This window comes from Marmota marmota, unplaced genomic scaffold (genome assembly GCF_001458135.2).
Source record: "Marmota marmota marmota unplaced genomic scaffold, marMar, whole genome shotgun sequence".
Taxonomy (NCBI): domain Eukaryota; kingdom Metazoa; phylum Chordata; class Mammalia; order Rodentia; family Sciuridae; genus Marmota; species Marmota marmota.
Genome location: NW_025999982.1, coordinates 8,816,921 through 8,842,457, shown reverse-complemented (window position 1 = coordinate 8,842,457; position 25,537 = coordinate 8,816,921). Strand labels below are relative to the sequence as shown.

At 46.0% G+C, this 25,537-nt stretch overlaps 1 protein-coding gene and 1 long non-coding RNA gene across 2 annotated transcripts; one reads left to right on the top strand and one right to left on the bottom strand.

Annotated features, from left to right (window-relative positions):
- Nucleotides 1-1,537: 1,537 nt before the first annotated feature.
- Nucleotides 1,538-12,337, bottom strand: Apobec2 (apolipoprotein B mRNA editing enzyme catalytic subunit 2). The gene is made up of 3 exons (XM_015487696.2): nt 12,051-12,337; nt 4,278-4,841; nt 1,538-1,965 (listed from the first exon to the last, which is right to left on the bottom strand). The coding sequence occupies exons 1-2, from the start codon at nt 12,179-12,181 to the stop codon at nt 4,298-4,300; spliced, it is 675 nt and encodes a 224-aa protein (XP_015343182.1). The 5' UTR covers nt 12,182-12,337; the 3' UTR covers nt 1,538-1,965; nt 4,278-4,297.
- LOC125617446 lies at nt 4,839-25,502 on the top strand. Its single transcript, XR_007348448.1, has 3 exons — nt 4,839-11,682; nt 14,945-15,007; nt 21,944-25,502. It is a non-coding gene; the product is annotated as an uncharacterized LOC125617446 (long non-coding RNA).
- The last annotated feature ends 35 nt before the right edge of the window (nt 25,503-25,537 follow it).

The window sequence follows — 25,537 nt, the reverse complement described above, 5'->3', positions numbered from 1 at the left end:
AGAAAATTCATATGTGCAGCTAACTGGGATCCCAAGAATACCACTGTAAATATTCTTTTTTTTTTTTTTCTGAAGTTCAGATGTCAAGTCTGAACTTTCATAATGGAAGAATAAAGTTCATGGATTTAAACAATGGCTTGGTATTGGAGCTATTGGGAAAGCTAGGAGGCATATTTTTTCCCCTTCTTAGCTGTGGTTCTCAGAGTTAAAACAGCCAGACATGTTACTGATTTTTCTCCCAAAGATGAATGCTGGGTTTGTCAGGACTTGCTGCTTTGCTAAGTGTCAAAGAACAACTGGAATTTAGAAGGGGCTTACTGAAACACCAGAAAAGTACTGGTTAAATATAGTCTTCGTACTTTAGACTTATGTTCTTATCACATTTCAGCCTGATAGGCAACAGTTGCTAAAAAGTATTTCCCTTTCATCTCTTTTTGGAGCAGACAGTTCTGCATGTTGTTGGTGAGCAGGGGCAAGTTCATCAGCAAAGAGACCAAGGCTTTTCTTATTTTCTATCTACAGAAAATAAAATTGAAGGGAGAAAAGTGGGGAGAGGATGTCTAAATACACAAAATTGAAAATGAAAGTGGGGTGATAAGTAGAAACTTAAAGAATTAAAGTATTTTGTTTAACTCTAGGCAAAATAAATCTTCATGTCTCCCCAACTCCACTGTGATGCTGGGGATTGACCCCAGGGACTTGTGCATGTTAGGCTACCACTGACTACACCTCCACTCCTAGGCAAATAAATCTTAACACTTGGTCAAAACATTGGTTTTCTAGGCTTCCTTTACTTTTAGAAAGATTACAGCTAATTTTTTTCTTGGACTATGAGACATGAGTCTTTTAACAAAACCTAGTCTCATCCAGGATTGGCTGTAAGTGGAATTCTGGGACTCAGCAGGGATGTGATAAAGTGTTTTGTCAGTTTCAGATAGTCTTGGGGTCAAATTCCGATGACTTATCACACTTGAAGCCTGGGGAAAGGAGGCATGGCCTGATAATCAAAATGAACACATTATTCTTGGAAACCCAGTTGGAGTTTGGCAAACACCCAGAAGTTCACATGTGAAATTTTGTTTCCATGTAGGACTCAAACCTTTTAAGAAGTAAGACTTTTGACATTCTTCTTCCAACACTATCAAGTATCATGTATTGAATACTCTTACATGATGTGTGTGTCTACACGTTGAAGTGCCTTTCATCCTCCTCTTAATCAAGAAGCTAACTGCTTATTCACTGGCAATTGGGATGTTGGTATCTTACAACATTCCTCTGCTTTTTGTTCCACGTTCTGCTATGCTTTTGTCAGAGAAGGGGGAAAGCCCTCATTTACAAGTCACCTCGGAAGAAATTAGTTTAAGAGAGGCAAGACCGTGGTGGGCAGTGTGCATGGGAAAGGTAGTTCCTGTTGTCTGGGAGGTTCTGGTTTAATCTTCCCTTTCATGTCATGGTCTAAGACGTCCTTACACCTGATTGACTTACTGTCCATGGTAACTTCCTGATGCACAAGTTCCTTAAAATATCAGGCCACAGAAAAACCACACTATTTCTTTTATTAATGTTGCTGTTTTTCTTTCTTAAAATAAAACAGCCCAATTTAACATAAAATGCATTTCTGGATGTATTTCAAATATCTATACTGTGGGTCTGAAGCCCTATGCCTTAAGCAGCTCCAATGGGGAGTCATTAAGACCTGCAGCCCCACAGATGCCTGGTGCCCATATGTAGTTGCTTTTCTCTCCTTGTTGTTCACTTTCCTGTTTCCCCAAAGCAGCATAAGAGAGACAGGCACAACCTAAATGGATTATAGCAGTGAGAAGTGTATTGAGTCCTCTGAGGGCCTTGTCCAGTGCGATTAGTTGATGTCAGATGTTGTCCAGCTCCAGATGGTCATATTAGGAAGACAGGCAGGTCCAAGATGGCATATATGTCACTACTGTCTCTTGACGGCAGCATGCAGACCTTCATGAAAAAAACAGATTGTTACTGAGAGCCCTGTAGGTACCAACAAATCCCTGAATCCAGAATTTCTTCTCCATAGTTTTCTGTGGTTCCTGGCTGAGCCAGGATTGGGTTTGTTTCTTTCATTCATGTTTTGGTGTGATTTATGCAGGGAAAGGCCCAGAGAAATCTTTAACTCTTCTCTTGGTTAAATATATGGTTAAACTTTTTTTCCCAAAAGGTGAAGTAAGAGATAAGAGGCAAATTTTATTTAACTAATGCTCATTTCTTGGGATGATTTTAAGAGGCAAATCTTATTTAACAGATGTTCATTTCTTGGGATGATTTTAATTAAGCTGGGTTGTTCTTTTGGGCTTTTAGACTACAACTCTATTTCATGCCTTTTTAAAAACTTGGTGCATTTCCTTCAGGATTGTGAGCATTTAAATAGAGGACAGGGGAGCATGTAGTAGACTTAGAGGGCATAGTTTTATATGTATGCTGAAGAAGGAGGCTTATAATGTGGGCGATGTCCCAGTAATACTCTATTTTTAAATAATCTGACTTAGAAATGGACTTTTTCTTCAAACTGGTTTATTTTTTGACTTAAATCAGTGTGAGCTACAACCCTCAATTATCCGAAATCATACTACCCCTGAAAATGCTTAATTTTAATGGAAAAAAAATCCCTGAAAAATCAAAACAAAATCCCTGAGGATTGTTAGTTAGGTAGCTAGAAGTGGCCCATGAAAAATATTTAAGAAAGGATAATAGGGTTAAAATTAAACTATTCTTCATTTCTCTTTAGAGTCTATGTTGGGTTTATGATTATAGTGATACCAATTATACTAAAAAAATGTTTCAGGAATTTTGAAAGTTTTAAAAGGTCACTCTCAGCAGTCTGTCTCTTGATGCTCACCACTACCCAGAGTAAGTGTCATATTTTCTGTGAGCAGATTACCTCATGCTTTTCCCCAACTGAATTCAAAGACTGAGTCCTTCTTTTTTAAGAAATGACTGAAAATCATGTCTTCAGGAATTGCAAATACTCAGCCTGAGAATGAGCAAGTGCCCTATGTGTGTGCCTAATAGAAAACACCTGCCAACAGCAAGCTCCAGAACATTGATATTTCCTAAATGTGTCTATAAAGTAGCATCTTCTCTTAGGGGTATTAGGAGTGAGAATCACAAAAAAAAAAAAAAAAAAAAAAAAAAAAGAAGAATTAATAGAAACATGTTGCTTTCATGTTTTATTAATATGGGAGTTGTTTGAGAATTAAAGTTGAGTATGAGGGGGGTTAAATACCCATCTCTATCATCAGAGGTTTTGATCAGTAACTGTGGCCTTGTAACGGGGCTCAGTTCAGTCATAGCATTTCTGTGGGAGCAAACTAGATCAGACAAAATTTAAAAAAAGATAGTAAAGGATCCTTTACCCTCTTTCCTGAGGATAATTGGCCTTTTTCTGTAAGAGTCTAATTTACCCTCAGCAAGAGGCCAAATTGGCCTTAATTGTGTCCTAATTATTTGCTTAAATAGCTAATCTTTACTTCCAGTTCTCCTATCACCTCTTGATATCTGTAGGAGGCTACTTCTGAGCTGCCAGCTAATTTATAAACATCTTTTTAACCCTTTAAACATTCCTGTATAAACAAGTTTGTGGCTGTGTTATCCTGATTCTTGCATTCAGCATTTTCCAATGCTGAGGTCTTCTCAATAAGGAAAATGTTCTTGCATTAGGCATTCATGCAGCAATTATTGATCTCCCTCAAAGCATAACCATTTGCTTGAAAACATAAAAGCAGGTCTGGCCAAAACCAAAAGTTGACTACAAATCCACTTGGGAATTTCAGAATTACCAAAAATGAAAGAATTGCCCCTAAAGAACGAAAAACCTGCATTAGAGAAAAGCAGATGTGTAGATTGCAGACAGCTTGGGAGCAGAGTAAGTCTGGACACATGCTCAAGGGGACATGCTTGGGGGACTTATCTTCTCTACTGTTGTCCGGTAAGTGGCCCTTGTGCCATTTAAATCTTACTGAAGTTTTGTCTGTCTCAAAGCTTTAGGATCCCTTTCAACCTTGGTTTTCCAAGTTATAGGAAGTTAGTTTGAAATAAAAGGATAGAAAAGGGAAAGGATTTTGGCACAAAGATTCAGAGGTAAGAGAAAATGAAACAAAATGTTCTAAAATGTTTTAAAACCAACCAAAAGGAGAGAAGTGCAATCCTTCCAATGCAGATTAAACATTGTGCCACTCATTCTACCTGACTTCGCGTCTTATTCAAGTGAACGGTTGGTGGAAAAATGGTGCCCTGGAACCAGGAGAACTCACATGAGGCTGAGCCCAGCTGCCTACTTCAGGATGTCTGCCAACTTCTCCTCATAGTATAGGAAGTTCTCCTGAATGTCCTCCCAGGGCTCGAAGGCCTTGGATTGACCCTCTTCTTGCTCCACAAAATTCTGCCAGATGTACTCAAAATCCTGGGGCTTCATGATACGCAGTTTGCAGCCAGCCTCCTTCAGTTTCTTCAGAGCAGTCTGGATCTCTGGTTCTTCCCACATGAAGAGTCGCCCCACCAGAATGAGCAGGCGCAGGTTCTTGGTCTTCCCAAGGGTTTTGATAATGCGGTCAGCGCAAGCTGCACAGGGACTAGAAGACACATACCAGGTGACATTGTACCGCAAGGCCGGGTCAAAGGTGGGCAGGATGGTGTTGAAAAAGGCTTCCTCTGCGTGGGCAGCTGCATGCTCATCCTCTAGGTATCCCCGAGATGCCTGGACTTGGCCTCCCTTGCCCTGCGCTTCAACCACATAGCAGAGGAAGGTCTTGTTCCGCCCAGAACTGTACTCCACATTCCGGAACTGAAACTTAAAGAAGTTGACAGGCAGCCGCTCCCTGTAGGTAAAGGAGACAAAGGGACAGGGAAGGAGAGAGAGAATGATGAGTTCTTGTGTCTAGACCCAGCCTAGGGTAGGTAGATCTCCAAGACATCCACTCTTACTAAAAATAGGTCTTGCCTATGCTAATGACAGTCATAAAAAGGCATGAAAGAACCCAGAAGTGTTTACCTGGAGGGAGGGAGAGAATTTGGATTGGGTTTGTGTTCTGGTCACCTCACTAGGAAGGATCCTCAACACTTTCCACCATCTAAACAGCACATCCTAAATCAGTGAACCCTTAATCTGGCTATACCTTCAAGTCACAAGGAGGACTAAGCCTGGGTCCCACACCAAATCAATTAAATCAGAATGTCTAGAGAAAAGTCCCAGGCATCAGTATTTTTTTAAAACTCTCTAGAGAATTCTAATGTGTGTCTAGGATTGACAAGCAATGCTCAAATAGCAATTTTACCAAGTAGCAAGTGTGTTAAATTTCTCATGACAGAGCAAGACAAAGATTTTGCAAAGCATTTCATGCTTTCATTTCTCCTTGTAGCTCACGTAAATTGCATTTTGAGCGCGGAATGGCCTAGGTCTTGTAGTATGCTTGTAGACAGTTTCTCAAGTCTGTCTTTTCCTTCAGGTGAAAGGATTGTCACATGGTCTGTGTGAGAATTGCTACCTGTGAGACAAGACTGCCCAAGGATACCTTGGGATAAGCAAGCTTGTGTGTAATATTGAGTCATTTCAGAGTCATGAAAGATGTAGCCACTGCCATCCAGATGCTTATAGTCCAGCAGCTGGATTCTAGCTGGCCCAAGAAGGCAAAAATAAAAGAGCTGAGAGCATTAGAAAACTGCTAAAAGTGGAGAGGTAGACTAGAGAACCTATGGTATTAAAACTTTCACGTTGATTCAATCAGGAGGCAGCAGAGAACTGTTACCAGTTTTTTTGTAGAAAAGCATTTAAAAGTGACATCCACAGCAGGTTACTATGGCCAATGGAGTGTAGCTGGGGTGAAAAAGTGACTAATCGTCTTAGGACACCAAACTTAGTGACAAGGAGTTCAGGTGTCCAGTGGCTTCAAAGAGGAGAAGGATGATTAGAAAATTAGGAAAAGGCCAGGTTTTTAATAGTAAGAAGGAGACAAAATAGGAGAAGAGCTACAGAGGGCGTCAGAGTTGATAGTTTTTGTATTTCTGTTTATGTGTGTGTTTTTCTAAAATAGGAAAAATCTGTGCAGGTGTGAAGGTCAAGGAGAATGAGGAGGTTTTAATAGGAGGGATTGATTTTCAGAAGTAAAGGAGGGGTGAGTACCAACTAGAAACGCCGAATGTATTTCTTTTTAAAAGTATAATCTCAAAGCTGGGGATGTAGCTCAGGGCAGAGCACTTCCCTACCATGCACAAGGCCCTAGGTTCCCTCCATGCTCAGCATAGCCAAACAAGTAATCTTTGTGCCTTCCCGAGAAGATAACTGTGGCATCACTAACTCACATGCCCTGTCTCCACCCTTTCTTATTCCCCAGAAAGGTCACCAGACTCCCTGGGCTACAGGGGAATCCCTGGTATCCCAGAGCCTTGGCTGCTTAAGGGTAACAGCAGATGCCAAGAGCTGACCTGAGTTGTTTCCTTGCAGGATTCCCTGCCCCCACTCCATCACCAAATTTTTTCTACACAAGTTTCCATGTCTCTTGCTGTCAGGTTAAGTTTCCACTGTGGAGATGAATGTGTTTGAGGACCCAGCCCCACATTCCCTTCAAGTACTATACTTAGCTCTCTAAGCCCCTGTGTCCCTAGTTGCAGGTGTTTATTATTTACTTAACATTTTAGCAGAATAGATCACCTGATGTTTCCTCTCTCCTCTTTCAGTCCCTGCTGAAAATTCACTTATCCCAAGCTCTTCCTAGTTACTCCACCTGCCTGCTCCTGAATTCTACAAGTTGCTCAGGGGTCCCATCACTCTCTGGAGTAGATTTTGCTCCTGAGAAGTACAGAACTCATCTTTTTAGCCCAAACCCTTGTTTTATTCCTCAAGATCTTTTGCCAGGCCACCCTCCCTTCTCCAGGAAAATGCAGAGCCACCTGTATGATAGATTCTCCAGTGGAAATCCTTGGAAGTATTCATCATTACTTGGGGACTTCAGCAGTAGCTACCTATGAGGTCCCTCAGGTTTCTTCTGGAATCTCCCAAAGCATTGTTCCACCTTTGCTAAGTGTAGTTCAGCCAGAAGTATGAATTTGGCTGCATACAACTGCAAGTTTGGCTGGGTAGTTGTGAGAAGCCTGCTTCTCTCTGCCCCACTAAAGTTCTGACATTTTCCCTACCTCTTCCCTGGGCAAGAGGAGAAGAATCAGAAACCTGAAACCCAAGCAGGGAGAAGAAAGGTCATCTCTCTATAAATATCGTTTTCTGACCCCTCTGGCCAGCAGCCCCAGAGCTGGTTCTGTCCCTCAGCGGGGCCCTCTGGAAGAGGTGCTGGAGGAGAAGAGCTTTCAATGGGCAAAGGAAAGGCAGGGAAGATTTGGCTTTTAGTCTTTCCTTTGGGCTTGCCCAGAGACTGAGCTTGCTTGGCATCTCGATGGGCTTCTTGGTCTTCCAGAAGGAGCATGAGGGTCAAGTGAGGTACTCTGGGCTTCCCGCAGACTAAAACAGCCAGGTCCTGGAGGGAATCCAGGAGAACAGAGGTAGTGGAGGTCTGACATTTCTGCAGCAAGCTGGATAGCATGGCCACCTCAGTTGATTTTGTGGAATCACAAGATAAGTCAACGCTATTATGCCCACTGGTGGAAGAAAGGACATAGTGACACCTACCTTCTTAATCACAAACGGTGTTTTCTAAAAACATGATATGCCTAGGCATTATATCTACTTACACCTTTTTTTTTAGAACCCCAGCAGATAATTTCACTATTAAAGGAGTGTGTGTGTGCAGGGGGTGCATTCTGTGTGTGTGTGTGTGTGTGTGTGCATGCACGTGTGTTGGAGTGGTGTGACCGAGAGATGATGGTAGTAGATCTCCCTCCCTCTGCATTCAGTCCCTTCTTCAGGAACAGAAACCACCATTATATGATTCCTGTTTTCTTCCTGCAGCTTCAGGCAGCACTTAATTTAGGCATCGTTTTCTCATGTTTTCTGCATACAAGGCCATGGGCATCATAATTATCTAAGAGGGAAACCCAGAATCCTAATATCTAGCAAGAATTGGGAAGATGGTCTGCTTGAAGGAGGGAGAAGAGCTGTGAGTACGTCTTTTTCTCAGGTTTGCATTTTAAAGGTTTGCATTTCCAAAGTAGAAATCTGTACTATGAAAAGGGGCAACCTGGAGGGCAGTAGAAGATGGTCTGAAATGAAACGTTTGCTTCCAGACAACTCTCTAAGTGGAAAACCTACTCACAAGGGATTGAACATTGACTCATTTCAGCTTTCCCTCACTAGACCTGCCAGTGACCTGTGTGGAAGATGTAGCCTTGCTCTTTTCTTCGGTTGCCTTCTTTTTCAGAGTACTTTCAAAGTGGATGCCAAGGAGTAAGCCTAGTCAGGGAGAGGAGTGTGGCGCAGAGGCAGAGGGTTACAGAGCTGAGGAGGGAGCTGTAGATTCGCAGGACTGGATGAGGATCTGCCCCAGGCAAGCCCTTCTCCCCAGGAGGTACCATATTTGCACATAGCTTTGACCTCCTACCAACCCTCCATGCAGGCCAGGGTGGCAGTCGGTGGGCTGTCTTCTTCACCCATCATGCTCCAGAGGCATCCTTCTCTAGACGCTGCCTCTTCTCTCTATCCCTCATTTGGCCACAGGAAATTCCTGGTAGCTCAAGAAGTGGTTGAAAGAAGACCCACTCCATCTGCCACTTATCTCTGTTGTGTAATAATCCCATTGATGATAGATTTTGCTTTTTGCAAAAACATACACAATACAACTAGCAGGGTGCTGCCAGTCACTCCTTGCTGGGATGGGGAGATGGGGAGACAACCTACCATGGTGCCTCAGAGCACCCCTAAGCTTCCTGCAGGCAGAGCTAGGCATGTATCCAGAGAATTCTCATCTAAACCCAGCACCACCAGGTCCCCAGACATCCTGAGCTTTTCTCTGCCAGAAGATCTTTCTCCAATTCATTCCCCATCACAGATCTGGCAGAGAGACTTAATACATAATAAATATTCATTCATTAGTTCATTCCTTTATTCAGGAAATATGTGTTGGGTACCTATTAGGAGACAGGTGCTAAGGATAAAGCAGAAAAAGACAAAGTCCCTGCCCCCTGTGGGGTAAATATTACTATTGGGGAAAAATGGGCAGTAAATAGCAATTCCTACTCAGGAAATATTTGTGAATGTAAAGTAATCCTCTTTATGGCTTCGGTTGTGGTGGGATGCTTTGGAATCAGACAATCCTGGGGTTCTTGCCCTTCTACTAGCTGGGCAAATTACCTAGCCCTCTAAGGTTTAGCTTCCTTATCTGAAAGATTATCTAGCCTTTTAGATTGTGAACAATGGTAGAATCTCAATAAATTAAAGCTAGTATTGATGGACAGTGCCTTTTCCAGGCTCAAATCATGTCTTTTAGAGCTTCGTTGTAATTAATTTATTTTTGTGGTACTGTGGCTTGAACCCAAGGGTGCTCCTACCACTGAGCTTTTTTTTTTTTTTTTTATGAATCACATTCTCACTAAATTGCCACTTGTGATCTTCCTGCCACAACCAAAGCTCTGGGATTCCAGGTGTGTGCCACCATGCCTGTCCTAGAGCTCCATCTCCTACATTTCCAAACCTTTCCTTTTTCTTCACTTCCTCTCACTTCTAGCAGTTGGAGTGGTGTACTGCTAAATATCTAACACTCAACTCTGGAAGAAAGAAAGAAAAAAAACAACAACCCCGATTTCTAACCTTTTCTGATTTTTGTAATGTAATTACTTCTGCTATGGAGAAGTCACTGAACATAGAATAGGGAAAAGATACACATGATCACCTTTCAAGCCAATAGGAGCTAGCTTCATTGCAGTTTTAGGCCTTTTTTCCAGCACATTCCACCATGTTGCTTTATTAATGTACTTAGGTCTGCTTCATCCTGAGCACCTTATTCAACCTGAAGCACTGCAGTCATCTCTTATCCTTACCAGCTACCCCCTTTTTCGGACTATTCTCTGAAAAGTCATCTCTCTTCTGCTGGTTTCCAGCTCAAAAATATAGGGAGCATTTTGATCCATTCCCTATGGGAGTCCAGGCTAGGAGAGGACTGGCTTTGCTGGTCCCTTGGATTTCTGGGCATGTGGAAGGGAAAACTGTTTCCTCCCCCTGTCCCAGCAACAGTCATAGCTCCACCTCTGGGCTATTTTAAGCATCTGTTTACCCAGAGGGGCCAAGGAAACAGATCTCCACAGCTGTTGCTTGTGGCCAGAAAAGACTCAGGCTCCACCTTCCACCTGAAGTGCGCTCAGAGTATGCAGAAAGCTGCCTGCTTTGCCTGTTTCTCTGAGCCTTGGGTCATGGGAAGCCTCTGACCCTCACTACCTTGCAGATGGACCCAGGATGATAGGAGACAAGTGGCAAAAATGAAATCAAGTAAAAAGAGACCAGTGGCCAAGAAACTTGACTGGTGGTCAGAAGATCTGCCACTTCTTGGTTCTGTGGCCTTGAACATGTCACAAAGTCTCTCTGAGTCTCAGTTTCCCCTGCTGTAAGGGACAGTAATCAATCTCCCTCTCCTAGCATCTGCTGAGGATTTGAATGAGCTCATTCACTTGAAAGCATGAGTGATTTTAAAGCCCTGACAAATGTCAGTTACATCAGAGGACTTAACCCTCAGGACCCACTTCCACGGGACCCAGAGCATGTTCAATTCAATAGTCTAATTTAGCTCCTGTGCTAGGGAGAGCACAGTGCTGCATGCAGTGGGGTGTGTGTGAGCAAAGACAGCATGGCTTAGCATGCTGAGGTGTTAGAAAAAGGATCTTCCATAAGAGCCCCTGGAATTGAGGACGCCCCTGGCCTGGTTGCCCTAGGCTTTCCCTGTGTCTATATTAGTCTGTGCCCAGCTGCTCCCCTAATCCTAGGATGAGGGTACGATTAGCTGGTTGAGCATGGGCAAACGGAAGTACAAGGGCTACTCACACTTCAGGAACTAGGCTGCATTTTCCCTTAGGCTCCTTTAGAAATCGGAAAATATCTGAGCTAGAAGGGGTCTAGAAGTCAACTAGCGTAACTTTCTCCAGTTAGAAATGATAAAACCAAGACTGGAAAATCACTTGTCAAGCATCAAATAGCAAGTTCAAATTACCACCCTGGGCTCCTCCCACCCTTGAGGGCATGGTGCCTCCATTCTTTCTGAAACTTCTCTCAGTGGGGTGCCCACTCTGCCTGTGCTCGGTGCTGGAGCCCCCTGTGAAGGAAATCCTGGACCTGGAGAAAGTGTGGGCCCACATTTTCCTTTCTTAAGGATTCTTAAAGATTCAGCAGGATCTTTCTCTATAGAAAGAGAGGGGAAAGGAGGAAGACACTTGATTTTATTCTTAGAAGTGGCACAATCGACAAGATAGAGGGACCCTATACATGGCTCCCCTCTGGAGTCTCTAGACACTTTACTCAGCCTCACTTGAGCTGAGCTCATTGGAACAGCTTCTCTGTCCAGAAGTCCCTGGCCTGTGTTATCTGTGCTGTGATTTCTTCCCTAGGAGGGGAGCAGACAGTCTCTGGGGAGACTCAGAAGAGACTTAATAAGGTGAAAACTGTTTCTCACTCAACCTTGGAAAAGGATAGATCTGCCTTAAAATCTTCTACTCCAGAGAGAAACTCTAAGAAAGTGCCAGAGACATAAACATAGAGGAGAGACCTACTCAGAAGCAGAGCAGAGAGATGAGGTGTGTGGTGGTGGTGGGGGTGGGGGAACATGACTTTGGGGCCATCTTAAAATGTGCAAGTCTTACCAAACTTCTTGGGAATAAGCCTCTCTCCAGAAAGGCAGGTGACTCCCAATATCAGGAGGCCATAGTGGCGGTTTCATATTTGGGTGCTTGCCTCCAAAGAGTTCCTCTGCCTTCTCCTGAGAGAGCCCAAACTGGTGCCCAAGAGGCCAAGACACCCTGAAGACCCCTGCCAGGTACACAGGTGCCTTCTCCCAGAGCTGTGGCTAACCCTGACCTCTGCTCTTGCATACTCACTGTCCATAGCCTGCCCCACGCCTAAAATCTCCTAGGGAGGAGGACCCAGGCCCATGTCCAAGTCTCACCCTGTGACGATCTCAAAGGGCGGCAGCTCAATGAGCTCCTTCAGCTTCTCGGGGTTCTCCAGGTCGTCCAGGTCCTCCCCATTTTGGGAGGCCGGTGCAGCAGCTGCAGCAGCCTCTTCTTTCTGGGCCATAGAGGGGCTGTGGTTCAGGAGTTACTGAGAGAGGAGAGGCTGCAGGTCTGGGCCAGGGCCTGGCGGCAGAGTCCCAAGCAGCTGTCAGCAGCTAAGTATGGCTGGGGATGACGGAAAGAGGACCTGGCTGGCCAGGCTTTGTGCTTGTGTCCCTCAGTGACAGGCTTTATAACCAGGGCCTCCTGCCCCTCCCCCAGGCCCTCTCCCTCTATCTTTTTTTAATTGAGTGACAGAGGGTGCCAGGGTGGGGGAATGGAAACTCTGGCCATTACTATCCCCTATCTATCAGTCTGAAAAGACAGAAAGCTGGCAGGTGGGCATGGGAGGCCTGCTTTTCCCTGCCTTCCTCTCCCTCTGCCCTTTGTTTCCAACCTTCCCAGCTCATGGGGGAGATTGTGAAAGGGCCACGGGGCAGACATCTGAAGATTACGAGGAGAAGCTCAGAGTTTCAAGCAGGCTGTAAAGGGGGTGGTTGCAGAGAGCCCAGCCATTTTCACTGGGGGAACCTGGATTCAGGGAGGAAGAGTCCCAAGGAGAGGTAGGATAAAAACATGATTTGGGAAGAGTGTGTAAATTGTGACTCAAAGGGAGTAGATGCTACTTTGGCTTTTGTGAACCCATGATGCCATGGCCAATGGAACAGGAGTGACAGGAGCTGCACATTGACCAAGATTTTAAATGGGCCTGGCGGTGAGTTTAGTGGTCTACACAGGAGATTAGACTTAACGTCTCTACTGCTGTGGGAGACCATGTGTGCTATACCCATGCTGCACACGGGGAGATTCACAGACTGTCCGGAAGACAAACATTCAGCCTGCATGCGATGTTCCCTCTCAATCAGTCCTTGATTCATTTAACAAATATTTAACTGAGCATCTGCTCTATGCCAGGTGTTGTTTTAGTATTGAAATGATGGCAAAGAACAAAGCAAATGAAAGTCCCTGCCCTCATGGAGCTTGCAGGGGTTGGATAATAAATAATATAAGTAAAATATTTATCTTTATGATGTTTGGTGTTGCTAAAGGCTAAGGAGAAAAGGCAGGGAAGGGAAGATAAAGGGGCAAGGTGTGAGACTGAGTTTTTTTTCATAGGCTAGCCAGGGAACAAGAATTGAGATAAGATCTGAAAGAGGCAAGGGAACTAATCATAAGGATCTCTAAAGGGAAAGCTCAAGTTCCAAGGAGAGAAGCAGTGGTGCAAATGCCCTGAGGTGGAATGTTCCTACTGTGTTTGAGGAACAAAGGTAGCAAAGGCTGCAGAGTCCTAGGAGAGAAGGCGAAAGAGGGGAGCAAGAGCTAAGGAGACTGGGGCCCTGTGGACTCTTCTAAGGACCTTGGCTTTTTCTTTGGGTGAGATGGGAAGCCATTATCCCTGAAGAGATTAAACACATGCTCCAACTTAGTTTTTGCAGGATCCCCCTGGCTGCTTGATTGAGATCGGGGCAGTGGTGGGAAGGAGCAATAGTAGAGACCAGTTAGAAGCCTGCTGAAACTGCAGAGAGGAAAAGCAAAAGCCCTTGAGCTAAAAGGCAGCAGAAGATGGCCAGTTTGCAGCTCACCTGACACGTGCTTCCCCGGGTCATAAGTCTTCATGTTTGGGGCAGTGTAAATCAACACTAGAACATTCTTGGGAAAATGAAAGGGAGGGATCAGGGTCATCTGCAGGTTGAAATGAGGAATGGAAAAACACTAGGAAACTGGCCTGAACATAGCTTCACTTGGGGTTGGATAGTGCTAAGAACATAGGGTACCTTTCCAAGGGTCTGCCTAGGAGCAGCCGGGACTGTTGGTTACAGAGGACTCCTGCCTCCAGAGAGTTCCGAGCAGCATGGTGCAGGGTTTGTAGAGTGCCTGGTCACTTATGCATAACCCTTTGACTCCCCAAAGTGTCTCAATGTGGACAGTGAATTATATGTCACCCTGCCTGTTACTAATTCTTGTCCAGAGATGATTTTGTAGGCATTTTCCCAAAGGAATCAAGCACAGGATAGAGGGAATAGTGCCCATGTCCATCATGAAAAGATAGTAGCAACTGATAAATAGCAAAGAATATTTATCATCACACAAACTCACAACATTTAATTAAGAAGAGTTTACTTCATCCTTTTATTTAATCGACACTTAACAAGGGCTTCTGTGTGTAGTAAATACCAAGAAAACAAAGATACATGAGCAGGGACTAACAGTCTTTATGACACTTGGGGCATTAACCTCACCCCAGGCTCTCATGGGTGTGGATGATGCCCTCATTTTGCACATTAGGGATCTGAGGCAAAATGATTTGTACAAGATCACCAAGGATTTGAGTCCAGGCCTTCTGAGCCTAAGTTCAGCCTGATTTCCAGGGCTAATGAACATCTCTGACACATTAGAAGCAGGAGCCCTTATCCCTTAGTTGATGTGCTTGGATCAACTAAGGACAAGGAAAACTCTCTGACAGGAAGACTCCTGTCAGTTCACTCTTCCTGGTAGGGATGGGGTTGTTCCTGAGGGTAGATTCTTACTGTTTTTTTTTTTTTTTTTTTTGGTGTGGGGGATCAAACCCAGGGCCTTGTGCACGCAAGGCAAGCACTCCACCAACTGAGCTATAACCCAGCCCAGGTTCTTATATTTTGGCTTTCATGTATACCCTGGATTAGGAGGAAAAACAGTTTGTGTTCACAATCCTATCTCAGCCTCTGATTCGTGTGATCTTGGCTAAATTGCATCTCTGGGCCTCAGTTTTCCTCCCATGACACGGGCTAACTGCTGCTATCTCCTCCAGGATGGTCAAAGGAATCAAAGTGAAGGACAAGGTTGGGGGGATGGCAAAGACCACAGAGCACAGGTAAGTGGTGGTGAGCTTTCTGACTCTCCTAATAGCTCTGAGAGACCCTGGGAGAGGGCGCAGAGGGAGTCCCTGACTGTTCTCCCTGAAGAGATGATCCCTTGCCCCCACCATAGCCCTGGATAGTTTTCCTTTAACTTGTGGGAGAGTGCCTTGAGGGTGATGACTGACAGCTTCCTTTTCCACAGCACCTCGTGTCATGTCCCCCGGCATCCCTGGAGGCCCTTTGACCTGCTCTGGCTATTTATGGCTCCTCCTGTAGACCTAAATTCCTGGCTCTCCTTTCCAAGTCAGACCAGTTCCCCACACTGGCCCCAGAGTTACAACAGCTAATCTGGGGGATCAGGTGCCAAGATCCTGGCTCCTCCCCCTGCAGCTGCTACTACACGCTTTGGGGGGCTGGGTGCCCTGTCCCTTACCCCTACCCCTGTTGGGGAAGGTTCTATCAATGTCCTCCTGCACAGGAGGAAACTGGGCAGTGAGGTATTTTGTTCAAGGTCACACAGGAGCTCAGTGATGTGCTGGAGTTTAAACCTAGCCTTTCCCTCCTGCATCTTATGCTGCCTGGACCTCAGTAACAAGGAGAGCAGTGAACTGACGTTAACACAGTCCTGGCTGCTGGTCGGACAATACCCTCAGCACCTGCACTTTAATTCCTCCACTCCTCACAAGGATGTTTGGGGTAGGTACTGTTAGAACGCCCATTTTACAGATCTTGGATCTGAGACCTAGAGGTTAAGCGACGTGCCACTAGTGAAGCAGAGCTATTTGTTTCCAGTGTCATGCTCTTGACCCCTTTGCCATTCAGTCCCTACCCTACCAGGATTCCTGAGGCCAGCTAGTGAGGAGGGGAAGAAGGAGCCAGAGCAGCTGGAGAGGCCCGACAGGAGCTCTTGCAGGGAGAGCAGTCTCTGGCAAGTATTTGATATTGAGGGGTACATGTGTGTGTTGGGGATACAGGGATAGCGACACCACATGACTGTGAGTGGGGAGAGAAAGCTAACAGAACTCTCCCAGCATTTCTCTGTGGGCTCCTGTCCCTGAAGGATGGGTGAGACCCTGGATAGTTGCAGCCAGCCACTCCCCGTCCCATTTTTTCCATGATTATTTCAGAAAACATTCAGGGGCTCTCTTGGTGGATGAAAGGGAGGGGATGAGGTCAGGCCTGCCTGTTCCTTGGGCCTTGGCTAGATGTGAAGCAGAGAGGCCAGGAAAAAGGCTAATGGAAAATAGAACCTCAGAGGAAAGTTTAAATTCTCACTCTGAAAGAAGATACCTTGGGGGTGCATGGTTGGAGTCGGTGCTTTATGTGCAGGGACAGCTGGAACCCCAACAGAGTGTTGCCCCAGAGACAGCTCGGGCGTGCCTGCCCCTTCGGTCACTACTGAGACAAGGTACACAAACAACAGGCAGGCTATGGGCACCAGACACCCCCTGGCGGGCAAGAGTCTGCCCCCTCTGGAAACCACTTTGTTGACATAAACACGGGGTGTCCAGGGCTTTGAGCCACCATGGCCAGGGACAGGGAAGGAGGCCAAGGGTCTCCCAGAGTCTGAGGCTGGGATTGGCGAGGGCACCAGAATCACAGGGTGGACCGGGTTTTTCAATCTTCAGTAAAGGACACAGCGCTTGCCTTCCCTTGTAGAAGAACGCTGCCCTGGGAAAATGGTGACACCCAGGACTTTAGTGCTGGTCACTGTGATCCTCCATTCCAGCAGCCACTCCTGGCTCTGCCCAGCTCTCTCAACATTACCTGGCTTGAGTCTTTGAAGAAAGTGGTCTGATAAGAATCTGCCCATTAAGGTGACTAATACGGTTCCTTTGAAGGAGTGTTTGTAAGGCCAACAGACCTACAGGGACAAAGTATAAACTCTGCAATCAACTTTTGAGAGAATTCCAGCCCTTAAAATGAGTAAATTGTTGGAGTGGATCCAGGTGCAAGAGTAGGGGGCTTTTCTCGTGCTCCTCTGAGTGGACAATTTCTGTGTGGGTCCGGGAACCTTGTAGACATAGACACTAGGTCAAGAATGAGACTCTGAATAGACACTGTGGAGGCCTCTCATGGCTTGCACACTAGAAGAGGGGACCTGAGCTTATGAAGGGTCTTAAAAAGCTGGAGGGCAGAGGGGTTCTTGGAGGGAAGGAAATGTTTCAGGGGCTCTACTTGATTATAAAAGAGGAAGCTCGGGGTCTGAGGGAGTCCCCAACAAGTCCAGCTGTAGACTGAGTACTTAATGAGCTGCTTGTGAGGATCAGCAGTAAAATCCTTACGAAAGGGTCTCAGGCTTGATTCCTGGAACTACAAGAAAGGGGAACTCTGGAAAGATTCTGAAACTGAGCTTAGGGTATAGGAGAGCCTCAAGAGATAGACTGGGTGGTAGCCACCCACAAAGGAAGATGTGATTTTGGAGCCTGGCCCAAGCCTGATGAAGAGGAGGGTGGCCTCTGTGCCATCAGCTCTGCCTGCTGAGGGTTGCAGGAGCCTGAAGTGCACTTCCTGCCCCTGCCTCCTCCCAGCCCAGTTGACTGACCTCTGCCCACCGGATGTACACCCACAAGTCTGCTGTCTTACCTCTCCTCTCTCATGTTTCCATTCTGCAGAAATTGGCAAAGGGAGGAAGAGCAAATTGTTGAGGAAAGAGAGGAGAGATGAAGATATCTCTACCTGGCTTTGCTCTTTCGCCTACCTCTCCCCACCTCTCCAGCCATGGGGTGGGAAATACGCGCAGCCTTGTGAGGAGTCTGTCTCTTCCGCCCGCACAGAATAAATCATATTCAGATACCCATTCCGATGCATAAGGAATAATACTACCCAAGGACAAAGAAGCACATGTATGTGATTTGGATGGCATACATTGGGCAAAGACAAGAGGTGGCTCCAACTCTTTTATAGGCACAATTCTGGTGACAAGAATGCAGGTCTGTTCCAGACTAGTCTCTAAACTCAGAGTTGGGGTAGGGGAAGGGCAAGAGGCCCAGAAGTATTGAGAGACTGTGAAATTAGAGCCTTCTGCCTAGGATCAGGGAGCTGGTGCAGAGGGGGATTTTTAAGGACAGATCTTTAGGGTCAGATCTTTAGGTTCAGAGCTTGGGGTTGGGATCCTACCCTTTCATTTCATGCTGAATTTCTGTACAAGGTCAAGAAGCCCTTTAGTTTGGCTCATGCCAGCGAGGGCTAGGGACACTGCCCAAGTTAATCTTCTTTCTAGGACTGTGGGTCTTGACACCTGGTTTGTGGCTTGCCCTGGGGAGGTCAGAGTCATATCACAGACATGGTGCATCTTCTTGGAGAATCAGCTTAACTTTTGGAATTAACTGGTTATGTGAATAAAATCAGCAGCAAATATTATAATGCCTGTATGTAATGATAGTAGTACCAATAGGCGTTCCTGGGATGTTGACTTGTCCAAGGTCCCACAGTGAGAACAGAGCTTGATAAGAAGCCATGCAGTGGTGGCTCCCAGGCCCATCTTCTGTCCATCAGAATTTATAATCAAATTTGGAAATTTAAAAGTTTAAAACAGTTAATGTATATAAATGGAGCCATAAGTTAAATCAAAAGCAAAATTTATTTTATTTTTTGTGGTGCTGGGGGTAGACCCAGGGCTTTGTGCATGCTAGACAAGTGATCTACCACTAAGCCACACCCAGTCTAAAAGCAGCTTTTAACAATTTGATTGAGGTAAAGATAAGATACACAAGAATAAGTAAGAGCTGGTTGTTTTGTGCCTGTGATGATGGCCAGGTTAGCTCATGACCTGAGGAGGAGGCTCCAATTTGCTAGCTGTCAGGTTTGGGAAGTACTTCACTTACTGCCTGCAACTCGGAGCAGAGTAGGCCTGCATCGGACCGCAGGTGCTTACCAGCCAGGTGGTTTCCTGGGGTCCACTCCTGGAACAACAGACATTTATGGAGAACTTATTCTCTGCCATTATCTCATTTATCCCGCCCCCCACACACACACACACAAATCTGTGAGGTCCTCATTTTAGAAATAAGGAAAATGAAACACAGACAGCTTAGGTTGCACTAGGTAACCAGTTAATCAATGACAGAATCAGTCTCCAACCCCGAGTTGGTCTCACTCCAGGTCCAGAACTACAAACCACTACACCATATTATCCTCATTCCCCAAAATGATCTGACTCCCTGGGTCTGGAGCTGGGCTGCATTCTGTACCTCAGTAAGTACCCCCAGAAGGCCGCTGGACCACACTTTGAGAAGCAATGCTCTATAGCAGCAGTTTTCCATCTGGCTGCAGATTAGAACCAGAGATTTCCAAAACTATTAAAGCCCTTCCCTTCTTTTTCAGTTGGTCCAAAGTAAGGGTGGGAGTGGTGGCATTTTTTTTTTTTAAGTGTGACAATGTATTCATTAATCCATTCAATCTGTCAAAGTAGGTCTGGGTATCTACTTTGTGTCCTTCCCTGCCCTGGGGCTGCAGATACAAAGGTAGGTGGGACCTATGTTTGCTTTCCCTGGACTCAGGTGACTGGCCTGGCTGGGTGGAGTCTGCTGTTGGTGGAGGAGGGGAGGCTGGGTGAGCTCTGGAAAGAGCAAGTTCATTCCCTTCTCAGATGCTGCTGCTGCTGCCTGGCTGCTCTCTTTGTAAGGTCTTCAGCCTCACCCTAGAGGACTGTTTGTTTGAATTCCCAAGCTCCTTCTCAGAAAACCACAGATTGTCAAAGTTAAACAGGGCCTGAGAAATGATCTATGTCCTGAGCCCTTGAACTTTCGTAGGCAGCTGACAAAAGTCCTGGGGATCGTGTTAAATCTAAAGATGCCGGGAGCTCATCGCAAAAGGTCTAAACCACAGGTCTCCACTGGGGCCCCAGGAACATGTCTATTTTAAAATGCTAAAAATGGCTCTGGCACACTTTTAAGCCAGGGTTCTTGGCCTTGGCTGTAGCAGAGGCAGTCATGGGGAGTTCTAAAACCATCAATGCCCTGGCCTCATCCCTGGAGAGTCTGATCAGTATTTTTAAAAACTTCCTGGTGATTCCACCAAGCAGCAGGTGGAGGCCCCCTGACTGCAGGGCAAATGGGGCTTTCCAGCTGGCCTTGTGCAGACACTGGGGAGGCAGCCCAGGACAGCCACTCCTTGCCACCATCGCAACTTTGAAACAAGACCAGAGGAAAATAGGAGGAGGGTGGAGACAAAAATTTAAAAGCCACAGAGAGGGTGGAGAAAGGGAGAAACCAGAAGGCTGGATAAGAAGTTCCTACTGAACTCACCTCCCAGCTCCCTAAGGCTTACATTCACTTTTTTTCCTTATTATATTAATCGTTAAGTGATATAAAAAATTGGAAGTATAAGAATATATGAAAACAAGAAAAAGCATCTGTAATCTTACATCAGAGATAATCACATAAAATCTTAGCATGACATATTTTAGCTTGTTATTTTAGTATTGTTATAACTTATATTGTTATAATATTTTAGTATTATATAATATATAATTATATAATCTTTAATCTTAATATGGGACATTAGTATCCTTTTTACTTTATTTTCCTGTTTTGCTTTTATGTAATATTTCAAAAGGTTTTGTTTTTCATGTAATTAGAAATCTAAGTGCTAAACCATCATGCTGAGTTTGGGAGGGCTTGAGAGGGATGGAGATGGCACCTACCCTCCCCCAGGTGTGATCACCCATTCGTGTCTACTCACATGCAGGGGCAGAAGCTTCTATGCCCACTCTGCAGCCCTGAACACCCTGCACTCAAATGTGCACTTAGCATCATACTTTCAAAGTTATTAGTAGCATTTCATATTTAAGTATTGAAAGATTTCTCCCTCTTTCCCAGATCTCTAAATTCTAAGGAAAAACAGTACCAGGGTACCCAGGAGAGTGGCCATATTAGACACAATGGGTCTCTGCTCTTGAGCCTGCTCACAGTCTCTCCTTACTCTTGCCTCCTCTTCCATGCCCTGGGGTCCCAGTTGCTGTTCTCAGCCTTGGATTGAGGCTGGTGCAGTGGATACAGGTTGTTTCTCCACAGGTGGCAGGTCATGGCAGTGTTCATAGTGGATCTGACAGGTAGGGTGTCGGCAGCAGTGTGGCCACTTTGGTGATGGGGTGTGGTTCAGCTCTTTACTCAGCATGAACCTGTACAGCAGCTGGTGGAACTGCAGGGCTGGCTCCGAGGGATAGGGTCTATGTGCTGCCTGAGAGCTGGGCCCCTCCACCTTTCTGCAACCCAAAGAACCAAGTCCCAGGGCCCTGTGGGAGCTCTGAGTAGTCTTCCATCCTGTACCTGATCTGAATGATCTGCTTCTGGGGCCTGGTGCTTTTCCTCCTCCTGCACTGCTTCTGCTACAACCACCACGTGTCTTACTAGATCAGGTTTGTGGGCTGCTAGGAAGAACATCATTATAGTCCAGCTTATGGTGAGTTAAAGGGCGTAAGTCTAAGAGGGGGGGGACCAGGGGCCACCCAAAGTTCCCTCCCAGGTCCTTCCACCCCAAGTAGAAGGCATAACCCTGGAGAGACGGTGGTAGAAACACTTAACAGAGGTTGTGCCTCGGCATCTGGAGGAGGTCCTCTGGCGTAAGGACTCTTGATTACCAAGAGGGAGCCCTGTGAACTAAAATGTGGGATAGTCATTATGGTCCTCATTTGAGGGCCAGGGGGAGCTGGTGGGAGGGGAGTGGAGACTTGGAGAGAGTGGAAGAAGAGGGCTGGTTGGGATTCCAGGCAGGCACCGAGGGTTTCCTCCAGTCCTGCTGCTCTGAACCACCTTCAACCCTGGCCCCAGTGTCTTGCCTGTTTTCTGGATTCTAGGGACTTATTTTCTTCACACCACTCAGTTGGCACCTGGAGGACACTGTCCAGTATTGGTAACCTCTTCTAAGTGGGAGGCTTTCCTCCTTCTAGGTGTATGTGATTTCTGGAGGTCAGGTTCAGGTATGACCATCTTTTCATTCTCCCACAGTGGCCAGGTCCTCGAGAGGATGATGTCTTACCTAAGCTGACAGTAACCAACCTGGAAGGACCACATTCTGAAGGCAGGAGCCAGAGATTCCTGGGCCATTTCTATCCACAGGGGGCCAGTCCATCTGCTCCAGCCTTACCTCACGGGGTCGACTGGCGTACTCTGGTCTCCTGTGCAGATCTACACAGGGGCAACTGGCACTGGGATGCTCCCTGTTTGAAGCCTTAGCTCTTGTCTGCTGGAACCGTTGGGATGAAGTTCATCCACCTCTTTTTAATTCCAGGGGGTTGAGCTGCAAATGCAAATATCCGATTTCTTGTGGCCTGACTCTCAAGGAAACAAAAGCCTGATCTTTGATTAAAAAGCTGCCATGCTCAATTGCTTATTGCTTTCTTTGCATGTCACTTGCATGTGAGACAAGGGATAGACCTTCCTTCATCCAAGTCCCTCACCCAATATCATTCTTCTCATCTGCTTAACATTTCAGCTATCTCCCTGTGATTGACTGGATTTGAAGGAAAATTGCCCAATTATTTCCAATGCTCTGGAGTGACAACCTAATCCATCCTTTCCTGCCAAGAACACTTGTCCTGGAAGCTTCTGGGAGAGGGCTGCCCTGCGTGCCTGCCTGTGCATCTTTTTGTCTTTCTCGGCTTCTCACCATCCATTTGCTCATCTTCTAACTTCCTGTCTTAGTTTTTCCTATTTTTCTCTCCTGTGTTGGACGTTCCCTTCACTGCCCCTCCCTTCCCCCATCCTCTTTCCTCCCGTTACCCACGGCTCCCAGGGCTTCCTTTTCCCCAGGCCTCATGCTCTCCTCACTGCAGGCAGCAAGGTTTCTCTACCCGTGTCTGAGGGTGCAGGAGATGTGGAGGCAGAGAGGCCGAGGGATGGGAAGAAGGGGGAGCAGGGCTCCCAGCTGGTCTACTTTTCTCAAAGGTAGCAACACTAGTTGGGGAGTCCAGGCTGCTGCTTGCAGGGGCCTAAAGTTTTCTTTCACCAGAGGTTACCCTGGTCTGCAAGAGTCTTGTGTGTGTGGTGGGGGGAGGGGGTTACTGAGGATCAAACCCAGGGTCTCAAGCATTCATGCCCGCTAGGCAAGTGCTCCACCCTGAACTATACTCCTAGCCCTGCTAGATCCTTGGTGCCTGGTGTTTGGAGAGAGCCCCTTCATGGAATAGTTCAGGGTTTGTGTTATGGTTTGGATGTGAGGTGTGCCCTGCAAAGCTCAGGTGTGAGAAAATGCAAGGTTTCGAGAAGAAATGATTGGGTTATTAGAGCCTTAACCCCATCAGTGCATCCATCCTCTGATAGGATTAACTGAGTGGTGACTGAAGATGGGTAGGGTGTAGCTGGAGAAGGTGGGCACTGGGGGCGTGCCTTTGGGGTATGTGTTTTATATCTGGTGGGTGGAGTCCCTCTCTGCTTCTTGATCATCAACTGAGCTAGTTTCCTACCTCCCTCACTCCTCCACCATGAGGTTCTGCCTCACTGCAGGCCCCAGGTCTGGAACCAACCTTCTATGGACTGAGACCTCTGAAACTGAGCCCTCAGGTAAACTTTTCCTCTCCTACAGTTGTTCCTGTCAGGTCTTTTAGTCACAGCAGTGAAAAAAGCTGACTAAGACAGTTTGGCTCTGGGAGGGCTGGCCCTCATGTGATAGCTCAGCCCCCCCCAGGATCCCATTTATGCCTCTGGTCTTTGCATCCTATGAACCAGATTTGTGTCTGTAGGACTGGTAGGGACCTTTGGATTTCTTCAGTGCCTTTCTGTAACCAGGATTGTCCCCAAGCGAGGCAAATACTGACTTTGGAAATGAATTCATTATTCATGAACACAGACCCTGGAACAGGCTTCTTGTTGGCATGACCCTTCCTGACTTGGAACTCGAGCTTGACAGATATTTTACAAAGCCCTAGAACTTCATGACTCAGAGGTGAAGGCAGCAGACAGTGGAGGTGGGTGGGGAATCTGGGCAGGAGTGGCCTGGTGCTTCCTGGAAGAGTCCTACCTCCCAGTCACCCTGAAGAGGGGAAGGGAAAGTGTCCCTGTCTGTTGTCAAAGTCCAGTCTCCTGTGTGACTCAGAGCTTCGTCCAGCAAAAACTAACCCCTTCCCTCTTTTTCATGTCAAAATTCTGGGCACCCCTTCCTTGCTGGTCATTTGAGCATGAGGTCTTCTTCCCAACTGGCTGTTCTCTCTCTTTTCCCTCCTGACAGGGAAGGGAGAAGCAGGGAGGGGGCTGTGTCATGGACAAGAGGCTAGAGAATCATCAACTGAGACAAAAGCAGAGGAAGTGACCACTTATCTTTTTTGTTAAGTTGTATTTTATTTCCAGTTGACACATAATAAATGCACATATTTATAGGGTACCATGTGCTGTTTTAATTCTTGCATACTTTTTGTAATGATCAAATCAGGGCAATCAGCATGGCCATCACCTCAAACATTTGTCATTTCTTAATGGTGAGAACATTCAAATTCTTCTAGTGATTTTGAAATACACAATGCATTATTGTCTATTATTGTCACCATATTGTGCAATATAGCAGCAAAACTTAGTGTTGTCTTATTGTAACTTTGTACCTGTTAATCAACCTCCCCCCATATGGCACTCCTTCTGATACCTGCACTCCTGTGTTCATTGCAGCACTTTTCACAAGTACCAATAGGGAATCACCCTAAGAGCTGGGATACTATTCAGCCTTAAAAGCAGAAATCCTATCATTTGTGTCTCATGAATTAAGCGAGGCACAGAAATATAGATACCGTGTGATATCACTTACATGCAGAATCTAAAACAGTTGCTCTCATAGAATTAGAAAGCAGAAAGGGGGAAGTTACTTGTTTTCTATGGGAAATGGTAACTGGAGGTTACAGGAACTCACCATGATTCCGTAGGGAGGCAGGCCAGACCACGATGATAACAGTTTCCATTTATTGAGCACCCATTCTGTGGTATTTGCTTTTCATTTACTAGCTCAATAATGATAACTACTATCCTATGCAAGATAGATATTATTATCTCATTTGACAGACCAGGGAATTGAGGCTCAGAGGGGTTAAAGATTGCCCAAAATTACATAGCCAAAATGCAGGTCACCTGGGATCCAAAATATATCCTCTTCTCTCTCCGCTGGCCATTTATTCAACAAGTCTTTATGCAACATCTGTATGCACCTGAAGCTGAGGCGACAGTAGGAGACGGCAGGGACACAGATGGAGGCACTTTCATTCTAGTGGTGCCATCTCTCCTGGCCAGAGTTCTTAAGGGCTCAGCCCCAAAGTTCAGCTCTCCCCCAAGGGGCAGTGTCTCTGCTAACTCTTTGAGTGCGAGGAGTGGTATCAGCACTGGGTAGGAAGCGGATTCCAATGCCACCAGCTATGTGTGGGTCAGTAGCCCTCCCTGTACATCCGCATTTTTCCCTGTGCAGGAAGGGGCGGGCTATATGCTAAGCTCCCTTGACCTGTACATTGGCACCCGCCTGCAACTTCTTACAGCCTCAGAGCCTCAGGCCCAATCCAGACTTTCGGAGAATCATAACGTGCATTTTAATAAGATCCTCATGCACACACTGTAATTTGAGAAGCTCTG